Below are 22,340 nucleotides of genomic sequence, written 5' to 3' on the forward strand. Positions count from 1 at the left end.
ATTTAACAAAATTAATAGCTTTCATTACATTTGTGAATATAATTTGAACAAGGTGTTTCTGTAGTCTATACTTATGTAAATAATTTACGGGATTTAAAGTAAAATATGACAAGTCTTGCATGAAATTTGAATATGAAGGTGAATTCAAAGAAGTGAGAGTTACTTCCTGGGTCTGCTTTTCCCCAATCACTTGTAATACGTTGTCTAGTTATAATATTAAAACTAGTAGACATGGTTAGCGGTGCTGCAGAGCATACAGTCGATAAAGTACTGTATGACTGAATTATGCAAGAATGTACAAATCAGAACAACAAGTGGGAAGACTTGTTTCTACTTGAGTAATGTTTCTGAATAAATTACTCTAACAATATCCTTTGCTGGCAGGTATGTTGTAGTGTTTGTGCAGATATGAAAATACATGTAACTACACAGAATTATTTTTTTAAATTCAACCAGTTACTAATAATTATTAACATCCTTGAGCTGATTTACTATTTTTGTGCATTTTACTTTAAACAGAGATCAACAGAGACATAATTGAGAGAATTGCATGGGTAAGATCCTGAACCCAACAATGAAAGGAAGCTGAACTGGCATGCACAGGCAAACCACTGGAGTACTGATTGTAACACTATTTATGCCAGAGCGAAGGTGCAGAATTACCACATTCAGTAACTCCTCCAAGCCAGGATCCTTGATCATATAATCAATTCTGACAATTTAAACAAGAAGACCTATCTCTATTATACATTAACTGAAAGCACAGAAAAAATGTTGTAGCAGCAAAAGGAAACAGTTGTCCAAAGAATGCAATGCTGTTCATAGAGTAAAAGGAGTGGTAAAACAACTCAAATCAGAACCCTTTATGAGAGTAAGCCTGACAAGAAACAATGCATGGAACACTGAAAGGAAGAAGTTACTTTAGCAGTCCAAACTGTTCAGAAAGCACTGCCAAAATCACAGAGCCCATGGAACAACCAGCCACAGCAATGAAGAAAAGAGCCTCTTTTAAAAACCCTCTCAACTGTACAATATGTATTTACTTGAATCCCAGCTGAGTTCATAAAAATTGTTGTAGCCACTTCTAGCCGAATGGAGCATCAGCAAACATGAGTAACATGAACATACACTGAATGGATCCTCATTATCCCATGCAGGCAAAGACCTTTTCCTTCCCCCCTGAAATGTATTTATAGCTTTAAATTGCCCTGGAGTTTCCTCCCCGCTCCCTCCTGCCCCACCAACCCCTAACCACATAAATGAGCAACACGGTGGTAATTTTCAATAAACAGCACTTTAGAACATTTAGCAAGCAATTTGCCATTTTCCCCAACACCGCCAAATCTGTCCCCTACACCAAGAAGCATTTTGCACCTTCACACTAAACAAGTTCTCTATTCAACCGCAGCCCCATTTTGGTAGTCCCCCTAATAAACAACATCCTGACCAACTTTTTCCTTTCAAAATCTGGCATCTTCTCCACTATGGAGTATCTTTTGTGCACTCTGCCATATGTAACATTCTGCTGCACTTTTTTTTGCTTTTTCTCACCCCTTCCCTTATTCCTCCCCTTCTCCCCCTCTGCTCTCCCTTTCCAAGCCATTCTCTCCCCTTTCCCCAACCCCTTCCCTCAATTCCCTCCTCTCACTGTCCCTCTTTTTCCACCTCTTGTCTCTCTCAGTCACTCCTACTTCCCCATTCCTCTACCCTCCTCTCCTTTTTCCCCATTACTCTCCTATTTCCCATACTTCCCTTTCCCTCCCACCCCATCACTTTTCTGCTTTCCCTTCCTTATCCCATATCTATTCTCCACTCCCCTCACCTCTCCCTCTCTATGGCACCAAGTTTCCACATGATTTGCTCCTGATTTTTAGGAGCAACTGGTGTAGAACGGAGTATCTTAGAGATCGGAATTCTCGTCATTTAGTTTGCTCCAGTTCTAGTCAGTTAGAACAGTTTCACTTTGGAACAGAATTTCTTTTCAAAAGGGGGCGTGTCCGGCCACTTACGCCTGTTTCGTCAGTGAAAACTTACTCCAAACTAACTTAGAATGGAGTAAGTGAAGATTTTTGTACGCTCGAAAAAACCTTGTCTACACTTTAGAAAATCAGGCGTAGGTTACAAATCAGCGTAGGGAATGGGAGGGGGGGTGGTTTAAAGGGAAGTTTACAAACATTAAACACTTCAGTTTTACAAATAAAGAGCCATCATCAATAATAAACGATAAATACATCAATAAATCAACCAATAGATCAATCAAAAAAATTAATAAGAAATAATTTTTTTTTTAAATCAATAAATAAAACATTTTCCACTTACCGACTGCAACACCGGGGGCCCTCCAACAGCGTGCTGGGATGCCCCCCCCACCCCCAGTGTGTCTCTGTCAGCGTCTCTATCTCTCTGTCTGTCTGTGTGTCTCTCATTCTCTGTCTGTCAGTGTCTGCGTTTCTGACAGCGAGGGGAGGGAGAGGAGGGGGGTAGAGGAAGAGAGGGGGGGGGGGAGCAGAGGGAGGGAAGGGGGAGAAGGGGGAAGGATGGGGAGAAGGGGGAGGGGGGAGGGGGAGAGAGGGGGGAGAAGGGGGAGGGGGGTGATGGGGGCGAGGGGGATAAAGGGGAGAAGGGGGTGAAAGGAGATGGGGGGAGGAAAGGAGATGGGGGGAAAGCAGATGGGGGGAAAGGAGTTGGGGGGAGAAAGGAGATGGGGGGAAGGAGATGGGGGGGAGAAAGGAGATGGGAGGAAGGAGAAGGGGGGAAGGAGAAGGGGGGGAAGGAGATGGGGGGGAGGAGATGGGGGGGAAAGGAGATGGGGGGGAAAGGAGATGGGGGGAAGGAGATGGGGGGGAAAGGAGATGGGGGGGAAAGGAGATGGGGGGGAGAAAGGAGATATGGGGGGAAGGAGAAGGGGGGGAAGGAGATGGGGGGGGAAGGAGATGGGGGGGCGAAGGAGATGGGGGGGGGGAAGGAGATGGGGGGGAAGGAGAAGGGGGAGGGAGGCTGAACGGGCCGGGCCCGAGACTTCGGGCAGGGCCCGTCCCCAGCACCAGATTTACAGGTAGGTGGCGTTGGGTCGGGTCGGGGGGAGCGCGGGTCGGGAGGTTGGTTAGAGGGAGGTCGGTTCGGTTCGGGTCGGGGGGAGGGAGGGAGGGAGAGGGAGGTCAGGTCGGGGGGAGGGAGGTCAGGTCGGATCCAGTCTGGGGGGGGCGGGGGAGCGGGAGTCGGATCGGTGTCGGGTCCGGTGCGGGGGGTCGGGAAGTGGGAGTCGGGTCGGGTCGGGAGGAAGCAGGAGCTGGCCGTGGGAGGAGCCTTATTCACGCAGCACCAGTGAGGCCATTCGGCCAGGGCTAGGGGCTGCGTGCTTCGGCCCCTCCCACACAGTTTTGGGTGCCTGGAGCTACTGCACATGCGCGCCCACTGTAGCGCGCATGTGCAGAGGTCCCGGCACTGTTTTCAGTGCAGGGACCTGGCTCCGCCCCCTACAGCTCGTGCTGCGCTGCGCCGAGGACCAGAGGACCTGCAGGGAGCTGAAGAATCTGGAGGGTTTTTTTAGGTGCACTTTGTGGCGCGAAAAACGGGCGTCCAGGTCGGGACTGCACCGTTCTAGGCGCAGCTTGAAACTTGGGCCCTATGTTCCCCATCTTTTACTCTGCTCCTTTCTCCCTTCCCTATCCTCTCCTCTCTTCTTTCCCTTCCCTTCCCTTCCCCTCCCTCTCCTTCCCTTTCACCTACTTCTCTCTAAGCTCTGCCCTCTCTCCATCCCTTCCCTCACTTTCATCTCCTAGGCCTATCATCCCCTCTCTTTCCTCTACTGATCACCATTTTTGATTCAACCCCCCCCCCCCCACTGTACAGCATACCCAGATCTAAACTCACACTCATGGCATGGCATTTCAGGTTTGCCAAGAGATTTGGGGTCAGGGCAGGGTCACCTTTTTTGCATATGTTGGTACCCACACCACTATGGACATGTCTTGGACATCTGCCAGAAGGAGGCGGTGGGAAAAGTGAAACTGGCCCGTCATTCACTAGCCAAATGTTGCCCGATCAGTCCCATCTACAAAGGGGTCCTTATTTGTCATTCTGTAAGCTTTCCAATGTAGGTTCCAGGCCAGGACCCAGGCCTAAACCCCTCGGTGGACCTCTCCAATGACCTGTATGCCAGGTTCATTCTGGTATCCAAATCGCTAGGCATTAGAGGGGCCAGGGCTGAGGAACTTCCCAACATGGGAATTCTCTCCCCTCAGCCTGCCCCCTTGTGCAAATGTATAGTATGTGGGGTTTGCATCTAATGTCCCTAGATCCCATCAGATATCCCACCTTTGTTAGACTTCCTGCTCCCAATTTTTGCCCTGGGAGTGCAGTTGGGGCCACAGAATTTTGGCAGAAAGGTCTGGAAATGAAGATTGTTCATTGCAGTAGGAAGTACAAACATAACAGCAGCAACTTCAAATAGGTGCATGGATACAGTGGCAGGCAGGCACGGCAGGGTTACCACTTACCCAATCAGATTACTCCAGCAGAACTACCAAGCTAATCTTCACTTAAATCACTGAAACATGGCTGAAAGAAGGGCAGAAAAGGCAGCACAACATTCCTGGTTACAGGGTTTTCAGACGAGATGGAGAGAGGAGATAAAATGGTGGGGGGTGGGGTTGCAATATTGGTTAAAGAAATAATTACAGTTGTGAGGAGGGAGGAACATTTTTTAGCCAGCATTTAGCAAGCCCAACAAGAGAGGGCACGGTCTTTGACTAGGTTTTAGAGATGAAGCTGCACAGGAGGAAGGGGTATCAGTACTTTGGTGGTAATGATCATAATGCAGTTAGATTTAGCGTAGTTATGGAAAAGGACAAAGATAGACCTTGGAGCCGATTTTCAGCAAGGCCTCTGCCCGCCCAAGTGCCGCCGATGGCTGCCGAGGTATCGGATGGTATTTTGGGCAGGGTATTCATGAAGAAGGTCACTCCGAAGGTCGGCAGGCGGCAAATGGAAGACGTATGCCGCCAATCTGGGCGGCAGCAGGCGGGAGGTCACATTCTCGGTGACAGAGGCGCTTGTCGCCTAAGTGCCACCGAGGATGGAGTTGGGCCCATGGAGGGTCGAAGACCTGAAAAAAAAAACAGCAGCAAGAAATTAAAAAATTTATCCGCAGACCTTCAGGGGACCCCATCCAGGTGAGTCGCTGTTGAAAAAAAGTATTAAAACGTTCACTTACCTTTTTTCGGGTTCTTCATACTCACCGTCGGGTACAGACCAGCCTCCAGCCAGCAGCCCACCCCTGTTCAGCCGCCGAGTCCCGCCGACTCCCGCCACAGGAATCTGGGAGCTCGATGGGCAGCAGCTCAGTTGTGCCACTCGGCCGTCCGCTGACGTCAGCGGGCGGTTCCCGGCGACTCTCCCCTCCCGCCCGCTCCAGGCCACCCCGAAAATGGCACTGGGCGGATCTTTAGAAGGAATATCGGCGGCAGTGGGTGGCAGTCACGGGCGGTGAAATGCTGAAAATCGGCCGCCAGGTGTATAAGTTTTCAATTGGGGAATGGACAATTTTACTACGCTAGATATGATTTAACAAAAGTGGACTGGAAACAGCTACTTGAAGGTAAATCAATGTCAGAGCAGTGGGAGGCATTTGAGAAGGAGATAGTGAGGGTTCAGAGCAAATGTGTTCCCACAAAGAAAAAGGGTGGGACTCCTAAATCTAGAACCCCCTGGATTTCCAGGGGTATACAGGGTAGAATAACGTAAAAAAGGAAAGCTTCTGTCAGATACCGAGAGCGAAATACTGCAGAGGCCTACAGGAGTATAGAAAGTGCAGGGGTAAAATTAAAAAGGAAATTTGTAAAAGAATGAGGGCATAAAAAAATACTGGCAAGTAAAATCAAGAAAAACCAAATGATGTTTTAGAAATACATAAAGAGCAAGAGAATAACTAAAGAACGAGTAGGGCCTATTAAAGACCAAAAAGGTAACCTGCGTGTTGAAGCAGAAGTCGTGGGTATGGTTCTTAATGAATACTTTATAAAAGAGAGGGACAATGCAAACATTTCAGTTAAGGAGGAGAAGTGTGAAATATCAGATCAGATAAACATAGTGAGAGAGGAAATATTAAAGAGATTACCACCTTTGAAAGTAGATAATATCGCCAGGCCGGATGAAATGCATCCCAGGCTGTTGAGAAGCAAAGGAGGAAATAGTAGAGGCTCTGACCATTATTTTCCAATCCTCTCTGGCTACAGGTGTGGTGCTAGAGAACTGGAGGACTGCTAATTAAAAGGGGAGAAAAGGATAGACCGTGTAATTACAGGCCAGTCCTAGTCAGCCTAACCTCGGTGGTGGGCAAATTACTGAAAAATATTCTGAGGGGAAGAATAAATCGTCATTTAGAAAGGCACAGATTAATCAAGGACAGTTAGCATGGATTTGTTACAGGAAGGCCATGTCTGACAAACTTGATTGAATTTTTTGAGGAGGTAACAAGGAGAGTCGATGAGGGTAGTTGCATTTGATGTAGTCTACATGGATTTTAGCAAGTTGGATCCAAAATTTGTTCAGTGGCAGGAAGCAAAGGGTAATGGTCGACGGGTGTTTTTGGGCTGGAAGGCTGTTCCACTGGTGTTCCGCAGGACCCAGTACTAGGTTCCTTTCTTTTTGTGGTATATATCAATTATTTAGACTTCAATGTAGGGGGCATGATTAAAAAGTTTGCAGATGATACAAAAATTGACCATGTGATTCATAGCGAGGAAGAAAGCTGTAAACTGCAGGAAGATATCAATGGACTAGTCAGGTGGGCAGAAAAGTGGCAAAGGGTATTCAATCCGGAGAGGTGTGAGGTAATGTATTTGGGGAGGGCTAAAAAGGCAAGGGAATACACAATAAATGGTAGGATACTGAAAAGAGGAACAGAGGGACCTTGGAATACATATACACAAATCCCTGAAGGGAGCAGAACAGGTAAATAAGGTGGTTAAGAAGGCATAGAAACATAGAAACATAGAAAATAGGTGCAGGAGTAGGCCATTTGGCCCTTCGAGCCTGCACCACCATTCAATAAGATCATGGCTGATCATTCACCTCAGTACCCCTTTCTTGCTTTCTCTCCATACCCCTTGATCCCTTTAGCCGTAAGGGCCATATCTAAATCCCTCTTGAATATATCTAATGAACTGGCATCAACAACTCTCTGCAGTAGAGAATTCCACAGGTTAACAACTCTCTGAATGAAGAAGTTTCTCCTCATCTCAGTCCTAAATGGCTTACCCCTTATCCTTAGACTGTGACCCCTGGTTCTGGACTTCCCCAACATCAGGAACATTTTTCCTGCATCTAACCTGTCCAGTCCCGTCAGAATTTTATATGTTTCTATGAGATCCCCTCTTAGTCTTCTAAACTCCAGTGAATACAGGCCCAGTCGGTCTAGTCTCTCATCATATGTCAATCCTGCCATCCCGGGAATCAGTTTGGTGAACCTTCGTTGCATTCCCTCAATAGCAAGAACGTCCTTCCTCAGATTAGGAGAACAAAACTGAACACAATATTCCAGGTGAGGCCTCACCAAGGCCCTGTGCAACTGCAGTAAGACCTCCCTGCTCCAAGACTCAAATCCCCTAGCTATGAAGGCCAACATGTAATTTGCCTTCTTCACCGCCTGCTGTACCTGCATGCCAACTTTCAATGACTGATGTACCATGACACCCAGGTCTCGTTGCACCTCCCCTTTTCCTAATGTGCCACCATTCAGATAATATTCTGCCTTCCTGTTTTTGCCACCAAAGTGGTTAACCTCACATTTAGCCACATTATACTGCATCGGCCATGCATTTGCCCACTCACCTAACCTGTCCAAGGCACCCTGCAGCCTCTTAGCATCCTCCTCACAGCTCACACCGCCACCCAGCTTAGTGTCATCTGCAAACTTAGAGATATTACACTCAAATCCTTCATCTAAATCATTGATGTATATTATAAATAGCTGGGGTCCCAGCACTGAGCCCTGTGGCACCCCACTAGTCACTGCCTGCCATTCTGAGAAGGACCCGTTTACCCGACTCTCTGCTTCCTGTCTGCCAACTAGTTCTCTATCCACGTCAATACATTACCCCCAATACCATGTGCTTTAAGTGTGCACACCAATCTCTTGTGTGGGACCCTGTCAAAAGCCTTTTGAAAGTCCAAATGCACCACATCCACTGGTTCTCCCTTGTCCACTCTACTCGTTACATCCTCAAAAAATTCTAGAAGATTTGTCAAGCATGATTTCCCTTTCATAAATCCATGCTGACTTGGACCGATCCTGTCACTGCTTTCCAAATGCGCTGCTATTTCATCTTTAATAATTGATTCCAATATTTTCCACACTACTGATGTCTGGCTAACCGGTCTATAATTCCCCGTTTTCTCTCTCCTTCCTTTTTTAAAAAGTGGTGTTACATTAGCTACCCTCCAGTCCATAGGAACTGATCCAGAGTCGATAGACTGTTGGAAAATGATCACCAATGCATCCACTATTTCTAGGGCCACTTCCTTAAGTACTCTGGGATGCAGAGTACTTATCGGCCTTCAATCCCATCAACTTGCCTGACACAATTTCCTGACTAATAAGGGTTTCCTTCAGTTCCTCCTTCTCGCTAGACCCTCGGTCCCCTAGTATTTCCGGAAGGTTATTTGTGTCTTCCTTCGTGAAGACAGAACCAAAGTATTTGTTCAATTGGTCAAAAGCATACATGATACTTTCCTGTATTAGTCGAGGCATAGCATATAAGAGTAGTGAGGTTATGCTTGAACTGTATAAAATACTAGTTAGGCCACAGCTAGAGTACTGCATACAGTTCTAGTCACTACATCACAGAGAAGATGTGATTGCATAAGAGAGGGTACAGAGGAGATTTACGAGGATATTACAGTACAGGAGAATTTTAGTTATGAGGAAAGATTGGATTGGCTGGGGTTATTTTCTTTGGAACAGAGGAGGGTGTAGGGAGACTTAATTGAGGTGTATAAAATTATGAGGGGCCTAGATAGAGTGGATAGGATAGACCTATTTCCCTTAGCAGAGGGGTCAACAACCAAGGGGGATAGATTTAAAGTAAATTGTAGAAGATTTAGAGGGAATTTGAGGAGAAATCTTGTCACCGAGAGGGTGGTGGGGGTCTGGAACTCACTGCCTGAAAGTGTGGTAGAGGCAGAAACCTTCATTGCATTTAAAAAGTTTTTGGATAGGCACTTGAAGTGCCATAACCTACAGGGCTACAGACCAAGAGCTGGAAAGTGGGATTAGGCTGGATAGCTCGGTCGGCACAGGCATAATGGGCCAAATAGTCTCCTTCTGTGCAGTAAATTTCTACGATTCTCTGTTTTAAATGTGAAGAACACTTCAAATTGGGAGCTCATTATTTGGGGGTGGGAAATCAGTAGTTTCTGCAGGATTTGAAGGTCTTTTTGACTGAATTATTCAGGCAAAATTGAAGCTCATGGAATAGAAGGGCAGCCTGGATACGAAATTGGCTAAGTGACAGGAAACAGAGAGTAGTGGTGAACAGTTGTTTTTTGGACTGGAGAAAGGTGTACAGTGGTGTTCCCCAGAGGTCGGTTCTAGGACCACTGCTTTTCTTGATATATATTAATGATTTGGATGTGGATGTACAGGGCACAATTTCAAAATTTGCAGATGACACAAAACTTGGAAGTATAGTGAACAATGAGGAGGAGACTTCAGAAAGATATAGACAGGCTGGTGAAATGGGTGGACAGGTGGTAGATGAAATCTAATGCAGAAAAGTGTGAAGAGATGCATTTTGGTAGAGAAGATTAGGACAAGATATATAAACTAAATGGTACAATCCTAAAGGGGGTGCACGAACAGAGAGACCTAGGGATATGTTTGCATAAATTGTTGAAGGTAGCAGGGCAGGTTGAAAAAGCAGGCTGGTGAAATGGGCGGACACGTGGCAGATGATCCTGGGCTTCATAAATAGAGGTATAGAGTACAAAAGTGTGGAAATTATGATGAACCTGTATAAAACACTGGTTCGGCCCCAACTAGAGTACGGTGTCCAATTCTGGGCACCACACTTTAGGAAGGATGTGAAGGCCTTAGAGAAGGTGCAGAAAACATTTACGAGAATGATTCCAGGAATGAGGGACTTCAGTTGCATTGATAGAAGCTGGGGTTTCTCTCCTTGGAGCGAAGAAGATTGAGAGGAGATTTGATAGAGATATTCAAAATCATGAGGGGTCTGTACAGAGTAGATAGAGAGAAACTGTTCCCATTGGCAGAAGTGTTGAGAACCAGAGGACAGAGTTAAGGTGAATGGCAAAAGAACCAAAGGCGACGTAAGAAAAAACTTTTTCACGCAGCAAGTGGTTAAGATCTGGATTGCATTGCCTGAAAGGGTAGTGGAGACAGACTCAATTTCATCTTTCAAAAGGGAGTTGGATAAATATCTGAAGGAAAAACATTTGCAGGGCTACGGGGAAAGGGCAGAGGAGTAGGACTAGCTGAGAGCTGGCATTCGACGGGCCGAATGGCCTTGTTCCGTGCTGTAACCATTCTATAGTTTGCATTTCTAAATTATGCCATCTACAAGAACAGCACCTAGAACTCGTTGATTCACAGATGGATGCCCTGTTTAACTAAATGCATCGGGGAAGAGTGGCACTCTTTGGCATCCGACCACACACACACTGGAAGTTGAAGTACATGTAAATGAGCAGGGCCAGGCACAAAGGACCAGGAATCACATATATAAAAGGTCAGGTCAAGTAAGGTAGGATGCACACATTACCTTATATTAAGTGTCCAAAATATGCATGGCAAATAGAGTTACTTCCCACTACATTATCTTGTAGTACTTGAAAAGATTACCATGCAATGATATTGTGCTGCAAGATACACTTTGTACCAGCAACTTACACTTGTCTTAAAGGGATTCACTCAAAATAATTTCTTCCATCTCAATGTAGCTACATAATGCCCGTACATGCAATCAAATGACTATGGGTTGCAGTATGATAATTGAGTACAAGTGTACATTCTCCTGGCAAGTGCCTCTTCCCAACCTATTCAATCAGTGCCACTAAAGTATACAATAAAGCACAATAGCATTTGATGCAATTAAATGCAATTATATTTCAAGGGTTGTCAGAATTTAACCTCTGTTTAACCACTTCACCTTCTTTAGGTGTGCTCAACCATAGCCAGGACTTCACAACATCCAATATCACTCATACCTACCCTTGCAAATACCACCACCGAGGCAATTCTGGCTTGAATTGCCTCGCACTCCCAGATGGAGAATGCCTCACAGAGATTAAATCTTGCCTTAAATGACCTCACCTTCCAAGCTCAAGAAAATCTCAGAGATAAAATCCCAACTTTGAGAGTCCCACCCCCCCTTACAGCTGGAAAATTCTTCATAGAGATAAAACCCCAAGTTAGAATGTCCCAGCTGGAAGAAACCTATGGGAATGAATTGTTGTTTGAAAAATTAATTCTACAGTAATTAACACACTGAAAAAGAATCCAACAAAGATAATCTGTGAATGGCATATTGAATAAGAATCATAATCACAAAACTCAGTGCTCAGCTTCGTCTTATAGCAGAACACAAAAATGTTTCAATGTTTAAATATTCTCTTTAATTATATATATTGTTTAAATAAATGGGGTGGAGGCTACAAATAAGTGCTGGCATAAGATAATTAAGTTGTCTTCTGGAGAAAATTGCTAGACTGGAATAACTATCTCACTTCCATATTCTCCTGGGCTTTTATTTTTCTTTAATAACATTTGTAAAAAAAAAGGAATATTTTTCTTAAAAATGTTTTTCAATACTACTTGTTTGTAGCACGTTCAATAAAAGACTTACTTCTTTTAACCACATAAGTTTGGGTGGCTGCATTTCTGGGGACATCACTCCACCCACGTAGTTTAGCACACCGTGTTTTGTTTGATTTATTCGGTCTACTTGATCAACTGCTCTGTGATCCATCCACATAATAATGTTCCTGTTGTTCACCCCTGCATCATATGAAGCAGAAAACCATCAAAACCACAGCATAACAGATCTCTTAATAACATGATTCGCACAATATGTCAAGAAACAGAAGCTGCATTCCAAATATCACAACACATTGTCAAGTAGCAATTATGTTCTGGCAATGAAACTTAATTTTCTGATCATTTCTCCCTTGCCTTAGAAAAGCAAATCTAATACCATTCTTAGAACCACTTAAATGAGCACAATTAAATCTATATCGAGCAAACCAAAAACAGGGAAAGCTGCACTTCTGTTCTTTTTGTGTTCTGTTCTATTCAGCAAAATTGGTTCCAATAAATGTTTTAAAGGGCAAATCAATTTATAATGTGCATTTTTAATACCTAAAGTAAGAATTCAGATTTTCATTTTTTTAAATCCTTATATTACGGTATGCTTGAAAGTTGACAGAAAACATATTCAGATATTCTACACTCTAATACCAGACTTAGTTTGGTCAATGGATGGAACCCATGTGGAACCAAAACTGGAAAAAACAAGATGGATTAAATCGTTACACTATTATACCTGTCTGGCCAACATTTTGGGCTTAATTTTGCCCAAGCTTGCTTGTTTTCTGGCGTATTGCCAGAGTTACGCCCGTTTTTCTAGGCCAGAAATGCGACAGAAATATTTTGCCAAAGTTTCCCCGATATATAATTCAAATTTGGCGCCGCGTGGCAAGTGTCCAGTCGCCTCAGTGGATGGAGCCCGTTGTCTGCGCCGAAAAAGCGATGCCGCACCTTCTGCACATGCGCGATAAAAAAATGACGTTTTTGATGTTATTTCAATGGACACGCATGCACAGTACAGCTCCGGGTTGGCAATTGGCCATTTTTAAAGAGCCACTTGTGTGTGTGAGAAGGAGTGCTGTGTGAGAGCATTGGAAAAATCGGATCTGCAGCAATACAAGATACAACGCGGAGCAAGGACCAAGAATTTCTTGCAGGATGAAGTGGAGGCACTAGTTACTGTGATTGAGAACAGATGGCAGGAGCTGGACATCAGCAGAGGTCACATAAAAGTTCCACCCAAAGAAATGAAGAAACGCTGGAACCAAGTTGCAGAAGATTACCGTGCAATGGTGACCACCACGGGATCTGGAGGCCAGTGTAAAAAGAAGTGGCAGGACCTTGGTCAAATAGTTAGTGTAAGTAATATTTTCATTTTATTCAATGGAATTGCAATTGTAGATGTGACCAGCTGTGTATGTCCCACCCAGCGCCCATCTTTGCAGAGGAAGATGGCACATAATAAAAGGAAAAGAACTCGAACGGGAGGAGGCCCAGCAAATCTGCAGCCACTGACACCCTTGGAAGAGAGGGTCGCTGCTTTGATGGGTCCTGCCTGGAGAAAAGCAACCACCACTGCACAAGCTGGGCCCACACTCGAGGGAGAGGGTAAGTCCCTCAAACTCCACAGTCTGGCTTTGCTAAATGTTAAGTATTGCACGGGCTAGCCAGACTTTGGTTCCTGGGGATGTCTCTATCAGCTACGCTTCAGTTGATGCAATGTGCTATAATTCATCGTGGTCCTTCAAATCAGCCTGCCTGCGCTGTGTGAGCCTACTCCTGCCACCCACCCTGCCCCCTCCTCTGCTGCTAACCATCTGTTATGGTCATGGTCTATAAGGCCGTAGTAATACCCGCCCTCCTGTATGGCTCAGAGACGTGGACCATGTACAGTAGACACCTCAAGTTGCTGGAGAAATACCACCAGCAATATCTCCGCAAGATCCTGCAAATCCCCTGGGAGGACAGACGTACAAACATTCGCGTCCTCGTCCAGGCCAACATCCCCAGCATTGAAGCACTGACCACACTTGATCAGCTCCGCTGGGCAGGCCACATAGTCCGCAAGACAGACACGAGACTCCCAAAGCAAGCGCTCTACTCGGAACTCGCCCACGGCAAACGAGCCAAAGGCGGGCAGAGGAAACGTTACAAGGACACCCTCAAAGCCTCCCTGATAAAGTGCGGCATCCCCACTGATACCTGGGAGTCCTTGGCCATAGACCGCCTTAAATGGAGGAAGTGCATTCGGGAGGGCGCTGAGCTCCTCGAGTATCGTCGCCGAGAGCATGCAGAAATCAAGTGCAGGCAGCGGAAGGAGTGTGCGGCAAACCAGGCTCCCTGCCCACCCTTTCCCTCAACGACTATCTGTCCAACCTGTGACAGAGACTGTGGTTCTTGTATTGGACTGTACAGCCACCTAAGAACTCATGCTAAGAGTGGAAGCAAGTCTTCCTCGATTCCGAGGGACTGCCTATGATGATGATTTACAGAACTTGAGGCCGACCCTGACGATGCAGAATAAGATTCAGACAAGCATGAGCCTGAAGAGGAGAACATCTTCCAATCCCACCCTCCAGACCAAGAGCATGGGGATGCGGGGGAGGGGATGGAGATGGATGAAGCCCCCACTGTTTTACTGACTTTGATGAAGGTGCAGTTGCCACCCATTGAGGTGCCAGCCCCTTCCGTGACTAGTGATTTAGAAACATAGAAAATAGGAGCAGTAGTAGGCCATTCGGCCCTTCGAGCCTGCACCGCCATTCGATATGATCATGGCTGATACTCAATCTCAACCCCATATTCCCGCTTTCTCCCCATACCCCTTGATGCCTTTTGTGTCTATTTCCTTCTTAAATATATTTCGTGACTTGCCTCCACAGCCTTCTGTGGTAGAGAATTCCACAGGTTCACCACCCTCTGAAGTGAAGACATTTCTCCTCATCTCAATCCTAAATTTCCTACCCCGTATCCTGAGACTGTGATCCCTTGTTCTAGACTTCCCAGCCAGGGGAAACATTCTCCCCGCATCCAACCCCGTCAGCATTTTATACGTTTCAATGAGATCCCCTCTCATTCTTCTAAACTCTAGTGAATACAGGCCTAGTCGACCCAATCTCTCCTCAAACGACAGTCCTGCCATCCCAGGAATCAGTCTAATGAACCTTTGCTGCACTTCCTCAATGGCAAGTATATCCTTTCTTAGGTAAGGAGACTAAAACTGCACACGGTACTCCAGGTGTGGTCTCACCAAGACCCTGTATAATTGTAGTAAGACATTCTTGCTCCTGTACTCAAATCCTCTTGCAATGAAGGCCAACATACCATTTGCCTTCCCAAATGCTTGCTGCACCTGCATGTTTGCTTTCAGTGACTGATGTACAAGGACACCCAGGTCCCTTTGTACATCAACATTTCCCAAGCTATCACCATTTAAATAATACTCTTTTTGTTTTTCCTACCAAAGTGGATAACTTCACATTCATCCACGTTATACTGCATCTACCATGTGTTTGCCCACTCACTCAACCTATCTAAATCGCCTTGCAGCGTCTTTGTATCCTCCTCACAACCCTACCTAGTTTTATGTTGTCAGCAAACTTAGAAATATTACATTTGGTTTCCTCATCCAAATCATTTATATATATTGTGAATGACTGCGCCCAAGTACTGATCCCTGTGGTACCCCATTAGCCTGCCACCCCGAAAAAGTTCTGTTTATTCCGACTCTCTGTTTCCTGTCAGTTAATCAATTTTCAACTCATGCCAGTATATTACTCCTAATCCTATGTGCTTTAATTTTACACACTAACCTCTTATGTGGGACTTTATCAAAGGCCTTCTGAAAATCCAAATACACTTTGAGTGTTGGTGGGTCAGTCCATGGTTTCCTAACGTCCAAGGCTGCCAGTTCCAGTGGTGTGGTGCAGCAAGGCACACCCAGAGCCCCACCTTCCGAGGCTGCGGGTCCCAGTGTTGAGGTGCGAGCCACACCCGTGGGGAGGAGGGGAAGGAGAGTTCATCCGCGCTCTCCTGAGGTGCAGGATCTAACAGATGTGTTTCAGATGATGGCACTGAGTGGGGAGAGCATTGACCTTACACGGTCACTCCTGGACACCATCAGTGGGGTGGGTGATGAGGTAGCGGGACTGTCGGGGGAAGTAACAGCAATCTCACGAGAAATGGGAACGATGTCCGGGAATATCTCAGTCAGCTGAAACACTATCACTGAACATGAGGGAGAGAATGTCACAGGTAGTTGAGACAGTTTTGCTCAACATGAGAGAGGGAATGTTGCAGCTCATTGAGACACTGTCAACATGAGGGACAGCATGTTGGAGTTAGCTGCTGCAATAAGGGAACACGCTCAGACCCTGCGCCCATTGACAGAATCAACTGCTACTCCCACTCCAATCCCCACACCAGCCTTTGAAGAGCCCCAAGCCGGGCCCTCCACATTACTGCCTGGGCCCTTCACATTGACGCCAGCCGCCCCCGCACCCCCCCCCCCCCCACCCCTTCAACAGGTGCGCACTACCCAAGATCTTAGAAAGAATAAGCTTGGTACCAACCCCAGAAACACTGCGCCACCGCTTGCGTGCAGCTGTGGTGGAGTCACCAATAAGCTGGAGGAGAGAAGGGTGCAGCCTTTTTTTGCTGCTGCTGTTGTTGTTGTTGCTATTATTGTTGTTACTGTTGTAACTGTTGTTATCAAATTAAAAGATTTTTGTAAGTTATGTAAATTTACAAGTTTAAAAGTTAGTAAGTGATCTTAAAGTTTTTAAGTGATCTTAAGAGTTTGTAAGTGATCTTATAGTTTGTAAGTGATCGTAACTGAAAACTTTAAAGTTTGATACAAGAATAATTTTATTAAAATTAAGTGCAAAGAACTGTTTGTTAAACTTTTGAATAAAGTATATTTTACACTAAATCTGAATAATTTTCATTATTTGTTTGATTATTAATACAACTTTTGAAGTAAACAAGAATCATTTCCATTATTTGTTCCATTAATGCAACACAACATTACGGAACAGGTCTAAACAGTAAACATGGTCCATGTGGAATAGTTGTCGCTGAGCCTTCAGGCAGCAAAATGTTCACGGATGAGCTGCTGGCACAAGGTTCGAGCAATCGTTCAAGTGGCACGATGGCTCGCCCACCTCCGCCGTCGTGCTTCGGGTTCAGGTACTTGCATGGCTTCCTCATCCTCCTCCTGCATCTTCCTCATCATTATCATCAGCCACTCTCACCACAGGTGGGTCTTCTCCGACCAGCTGCTGCTGCCTCATGATGGCTAAGTTATACAGCATGCAGCACACAACAGTGAACTGACCGACAATCTCAGGGGAGTATAGCAAGTAGCCTCTGGAATGGTCCAGGTCTCGGAAACGCTGTTTCAAGATGCCAATGGTCCTCTCTATGATGCTGCGCGTCGCAATGTGCGACATGTTGTATTCCCGGTCAGCTTCCATCGGGTTACGCTTAGAGGCATCATGACCCAAGTGACAAGGCCATACCCTTTGTCTCTCAATAGCCAGCTCTGCCCTTCTGGCTGCTGCTGAAACATGGCAGATATACCGTTCTCGCATAGGATGAATGCATCATGGGTGCTCCCAGGGTATGTTGCATCGACTGACATAATGCAATGCATGTTGTCACACACAAGCTGTACATTAATGGAGTGGAAGCCTTTTCTGTTCCTGTACATCTCGGAATCCTCCAAAGGTGCTCGCAAGGCGATGTGGGTACAATCAATTCAGCCCTGTACCTTTGGGAAGCCAGCAATCCTGGTGAAGCCCACAGCCCTGTCACACATTGCCTGGGTGGTCATGGGGAACTTTATGTAGTCGTTCCTCCGAACATATACTGCGGCTGTCACCTGCCGAATGCAGACATGTGTTGCATGTTGAGAAATGGCATACACATCCCCAGTCGTAGCTTGAAACGATCCGGAGGCATAGAATGAAAGTGCAGCTATAACCTTCATTTTAATTGACAAAGCAGTCCTTCTGACGCTTCTAGGTTGCAGGTCTGCTTTCACCAACTCACAGATCTCAGTTACAATTTATTTGCAGAAACGCAACCTTCTGACACAGTCTGCATCACTCAGGTGCAGGTACGAACGCCTGTCTCGGTATACCCAACGTGGGTAAGGCCCCCTGCCCAGCATCCTAGGGGCTCTGATGTTCCTCATCCGATGACGTAGCATCAAATGTCTCCTACGTAACACCATCATGCAGAAGGCTCGCACAAGGTATGGCATTGTCAGCATTGTCCCCATAGTTAAATTTTACCTTTGCAAGAAGCTCAAAACGGCAGGAAGGCAGGCAGGACAGGCTCTTTGTTCTCTCTCCCCAAGATCCGTATGGATGGACCACACCCAGGTCTTGTGACTTCTCCTCCCCGCCCCCCCACCAACTCATTGCAGTTTTGTGACTTCTCCCCTTCTCACCCGCTCCCCCCCCCCCCCCGCAACTCATTGCAGTCTTGTGTCTAGTGCAGAATCCTTCCGATCGACACCTCCCTCCCCAAGCTCAATGAGGAAGCCTTCCGATCCCCCCACCCCCCCGCCCCAGGCTTATTTTCCAGCCGAGCCCCTGTGTCCAGGCGCGGGGCCGATTTTGACGGCCAACACTACGACCCCCCCTCCAGCCCTGCTTAAGGACGTTCGGTGGTGGCGTGTGAGTAAAAAAAAAGAAAACTTCAGAAATCCAAGAAACTTCCATGTACTCCATCGAAAGGAAAAAAAGTTAAACTTTATTATGGATATTTCAAGTGTTAGAGATTCCCTCCAAAAACTTCGATGAAAACAATGGCGTCTTTCAACGCCGATTTTTCAATGTGCACTGCTTTCTGTTAACTCACCAGAAGATTTTTTGGGAATGGCCAGATACGCCGGCCTAGGATAAAAAAATTTTGGCCAAACTGCAAAAAATGCTGAAAACTGGCGGAGACATGAGGGAAATACGTCAAAAAACATAAAGTAGAAAAATCGTAACTAAAGCAGTTACGCCGGCGCAGATACCAGGGGGAAACTTTGAATTGCGCCAGAAAAAACGGCACACGCTAAAAAAACGGCGCAAATGACCTGGGAAAATTGAGCCCTTAAATTCTATCTATCTGTAGATTGAATTCTAAGGGGGTAAGAGGAAATTACTGAAGACCTGTGTGTGATCTTTTCAAGTTAAGCTTTAAGCAGAAGCTTTAATAGCCGGCTATGAAACTAAGATTGAAACATGCACTTTCATGCACAGTGCTTGTACTGATATAATGCTAGTGAAGTTATTTTTATACATAGTACTGGTGAGTTTAACCTATCAAAATTAATTTCCTGTAAACCCAAGATTACTGTTTTCTTGCAATTAATAACATACGCATAATAGTATTTAGTTAACTCGCATTATGAAGGGTTAATATTTAATTCAATTACATTCTGTTGGTCTACATGAACCATATTATATATATTTTTTAAATGTTAAACTTGGTTGGTGCACTTTGTTATCTATGGAACATGGGCCGAGCAATTGGATTAGAACCAAAAGCGAGCGCTGTCACGGGCCTGTGCCCAATGAAAGTGATCCAGGCAGCACATAAGATTTGCATCTGCACCACAAGCCTCGCACACTGCTCAATGCACCACCTCCATCACTCACCTACCAACAATCTCTACCTATCACCATGCATACCTCACAATCATAGCTTCACTTCATCCTCACAACCGTACCACTGCTGCAACACTCATACCCACATCTCACACACTGACAGGATATTCAACTATGGCAGGCACATCACCCAAACACATTGCACCACACACACTGACACACTTCACTTCCTCTTGCAGGCAAAGGTGGCACAGGACAGGAGGGAGCAGTGGCAGACAGGAGGCGGCCAAACCGCTAAATAGAACCTCAGCGACTGAAGGAATGTGTGCTCAATATCATTGGAGGCCGTGGCAAAGGGAGAAGATGCAACTGTTGCTGATAATGATGGTATAGTCATTCCTAATCCTTGTTCTCACATCTCACTTCCGCCTCATCCCACAATCTCTTATCACTTACAAGCTGCTGATGGTATATGCATGGAATCTTGCTTCTCCTCCCTTCCCTCACCACAACCGGACCTTTGTCACCAGCCTTCAATCCCATCAATTTCCCGAACACAATTTCCTGACTAATAAGGATTTCTTTCAGTTCTTCCTTCTCGCTTGACCCTCGATCCCCTAGTATTTCTGGAAGGTTATTTGTGTCTTCCTTAGTGAAGACAGAACCAAAGTATTTGTTCAATTGGTCTGCCATTTCTTTGTTCCCCATTATAAATACACCTGATTCTGACTGCAAGGGACCTACATTTGTCTTCACTAATTGATTTCTCTTCACATATCTATAAAAGCTTTTGCAGTCAGTTTTTATGTTCCTTGCAAGCTTACTCTCATACTCTATTTTCCCCCTCCTAATTAAACCCTTTGTTCTCCTCTGCTGAATTCTAAATTTCTCCCAGTCCTCAGGTTTGCTGCTTTTTCTGGCCAATTTATATGCCTCTTCCTTGGATTTAACACTATCCCTAATTTCCCTTGTTAGCCACAGTTGAGCCACCTTCCCCGTTTTATTTTTATGCCAGACAGGGATGTACAATTGTTGAAGTTCATCCATGTGATCTTTAAATATCTGCCATTGCCTATTCACCGTCAACCCTTTAAGTATCATTTGCCAGTCTATCCTAGCCAAATCACATCTCATACCATTGAAGTTACCTTTCTTTCAGTTCAGGACCCTAGTCTCTGAATTAATTGTATTACTCTCCATCTTAATAAAGAATTCTACCATATTATGGTCACTCTTCCCCAAGGGGCCTCGCACAACAAGATTGGCAATTAATCCTCTCTCATTACACAAGACCCAGTCTAGGATGGCCAGCTCTCTAGTTGGTTCCTCGATATATTGGTCTAGAAAACCATCCCTTATACACTCCAGGAAATCCTCCTCCACCATATTGCTATCAGTTTGGTTAGCCCAATCTATATGTAGATTAAAGTCACCCATGATAACTGCTGTACCTTTATTGCACGCATCCCTAATTTCCTGTTTGATGCCATCCCCAGCCTCACTACCACTGTTTGGTGGTCTGTACTACTACTGGCGTTTTCTGTCCTTTGGTGTTCCTCAGCTCTACCCATACAGATTCCACATCATCCAAGCCAATGTCCTTCCTTACTAATGCGTTAATCTCCTCCTTAACTAGCAACGCTACCTCACCTTCTTTTCCTTTCTGTCTATCATTTCCTCAATATTGAATACCCCTGGGTGTTGAGTTCCCAGCCTTGGTCACCCTGGAGCCATTTCTCCGTAATCCCAATTACATCATATCCATTAACAGCTATCTATGCAGTTAATTCATCCACCTTATTACGAATGCTCCTTGCATTGAGACACAGAGCCTTCAGGTTTGTTTTTTTTAACACTCTTTGTCCTTTTAGAATTATGTTGTAATGTGGCCCTTTTTGATTTTTGCCTTTGATTTCTCTGCCCTCTGCCTTTCCTTATCTCCTTTCTACCTTTTGCTTCTGCCCCCATTTTACTTCCATCTGTCTCCCTGCATAGATTCCCACCCCCATGCCATATTAGTTTAACCCTCCCTAACAGCACTAGCAAACACTCCTCCAAGGACATTGGTTCCGGTCCTGTCCAGATGCAGACCGTCCGATTTGTACTGGTCCCATCTCCCCCAGAACTGGTTCCAATGTCCCAGGAATTTGAATCCCTCCCTCTTGCACCATTCCTCAAGCCATGTATTCATCTTAACTATCCTGCTATTTCTACTCTGACTAGCATGTGGCACTGGTAGTAATCCTGAGATTACTACCTTTGAGGTCCTACTTTTTAATTTAACTCCTCGCTCCCTAAATTCAGCTTGTAAGACCACATCCCATTTTTTACCAATATCGTTGGTACCTATATGCACCTTGACAACTGGCTGGTCACCCTTCCCCTCCAAAATGCCCTGCAGCCGCTCCGAGACATCCTTGACCCTTGCACCAGGGAGGCAACATACCATCCTGGAGTCTCGATTGCGGCCGCAGAAACGCCTAGCTATTCCCCTTACAATAGAATCCCCTACCACTATAGCTCTCCCACTCTTTTTCCTGCCCTCCTGTGCAGCAGAGCCACCCATGGTGCCATGAACTTGGCTGCTGCTGCCTTCCCTTGATGAGTCATCTCCCCCAACAGTACCTAAAACAATATGTCTGTTTTGAGAGAGATGACCGCAGCGGACTCCTGCACTACCTTCCTTCCACTGCTCTGCCTGATGGTCAACCCATTCCCTATCTGCCTGAGTGCCCTTTACCTGCGGTGTGTCGCAACAGGCCAGTAATCTGTCCTCCAACAGATTGCTAGGAGTGCTGAGGTGCCGCCCCGGGGGAGTGGCACTGGGTCTCTGGAGCATAATCTGCTGTGCTCTCCCAGGATGACAGCATTCCTACTCCCACCACTGCCACTCCCCCATTGCCTCTGCC

The 22,340-nt window shown here is 45.7% G+C and overlaps 1 protein-coding gene across 2 annotated transcripts in view; it reads right to left on the bottom strand.

Moving 5' to 3' along the window:
• fggy (FGGY carbohydrate kinase domain containing) overlaps window positions 1-22,340 on the bottom strand; it is a 521,756-nt gene that overhangs the window by 451,234 nt on the left and 48,182 nt on the right. For both annotated transcript variants that reach the window (XM_070886941.1, XM_070886940.1), the window contains exon 4: window positions 11,868-12,019. In XM_070886941.1, coding sequence (XP_070743042.1) covers window positions 11,868-12,019 — 152 coding nt within the window. The remainder of the gene's footprint in view (window positions 1-11,867; window positions 12,020-22,340) is intronic.

The sequence above is a fragment of the Pristiophorus japonicus genome, chromosome 8 (assembly GCF_044704955.1).
Source record: "Pristiophorus japonicus isolate sPriJap1 chromosome 8, sPriJap1.hap1, whole genome shotgun sequence".
Taxonomy (NCBI): domain Eukaryota; kingdom Metazoa; phylum Chordata; class Chondrichthyes; family Pristiophoridae; genus Pristiophorus; species Pristiophorus japonicus.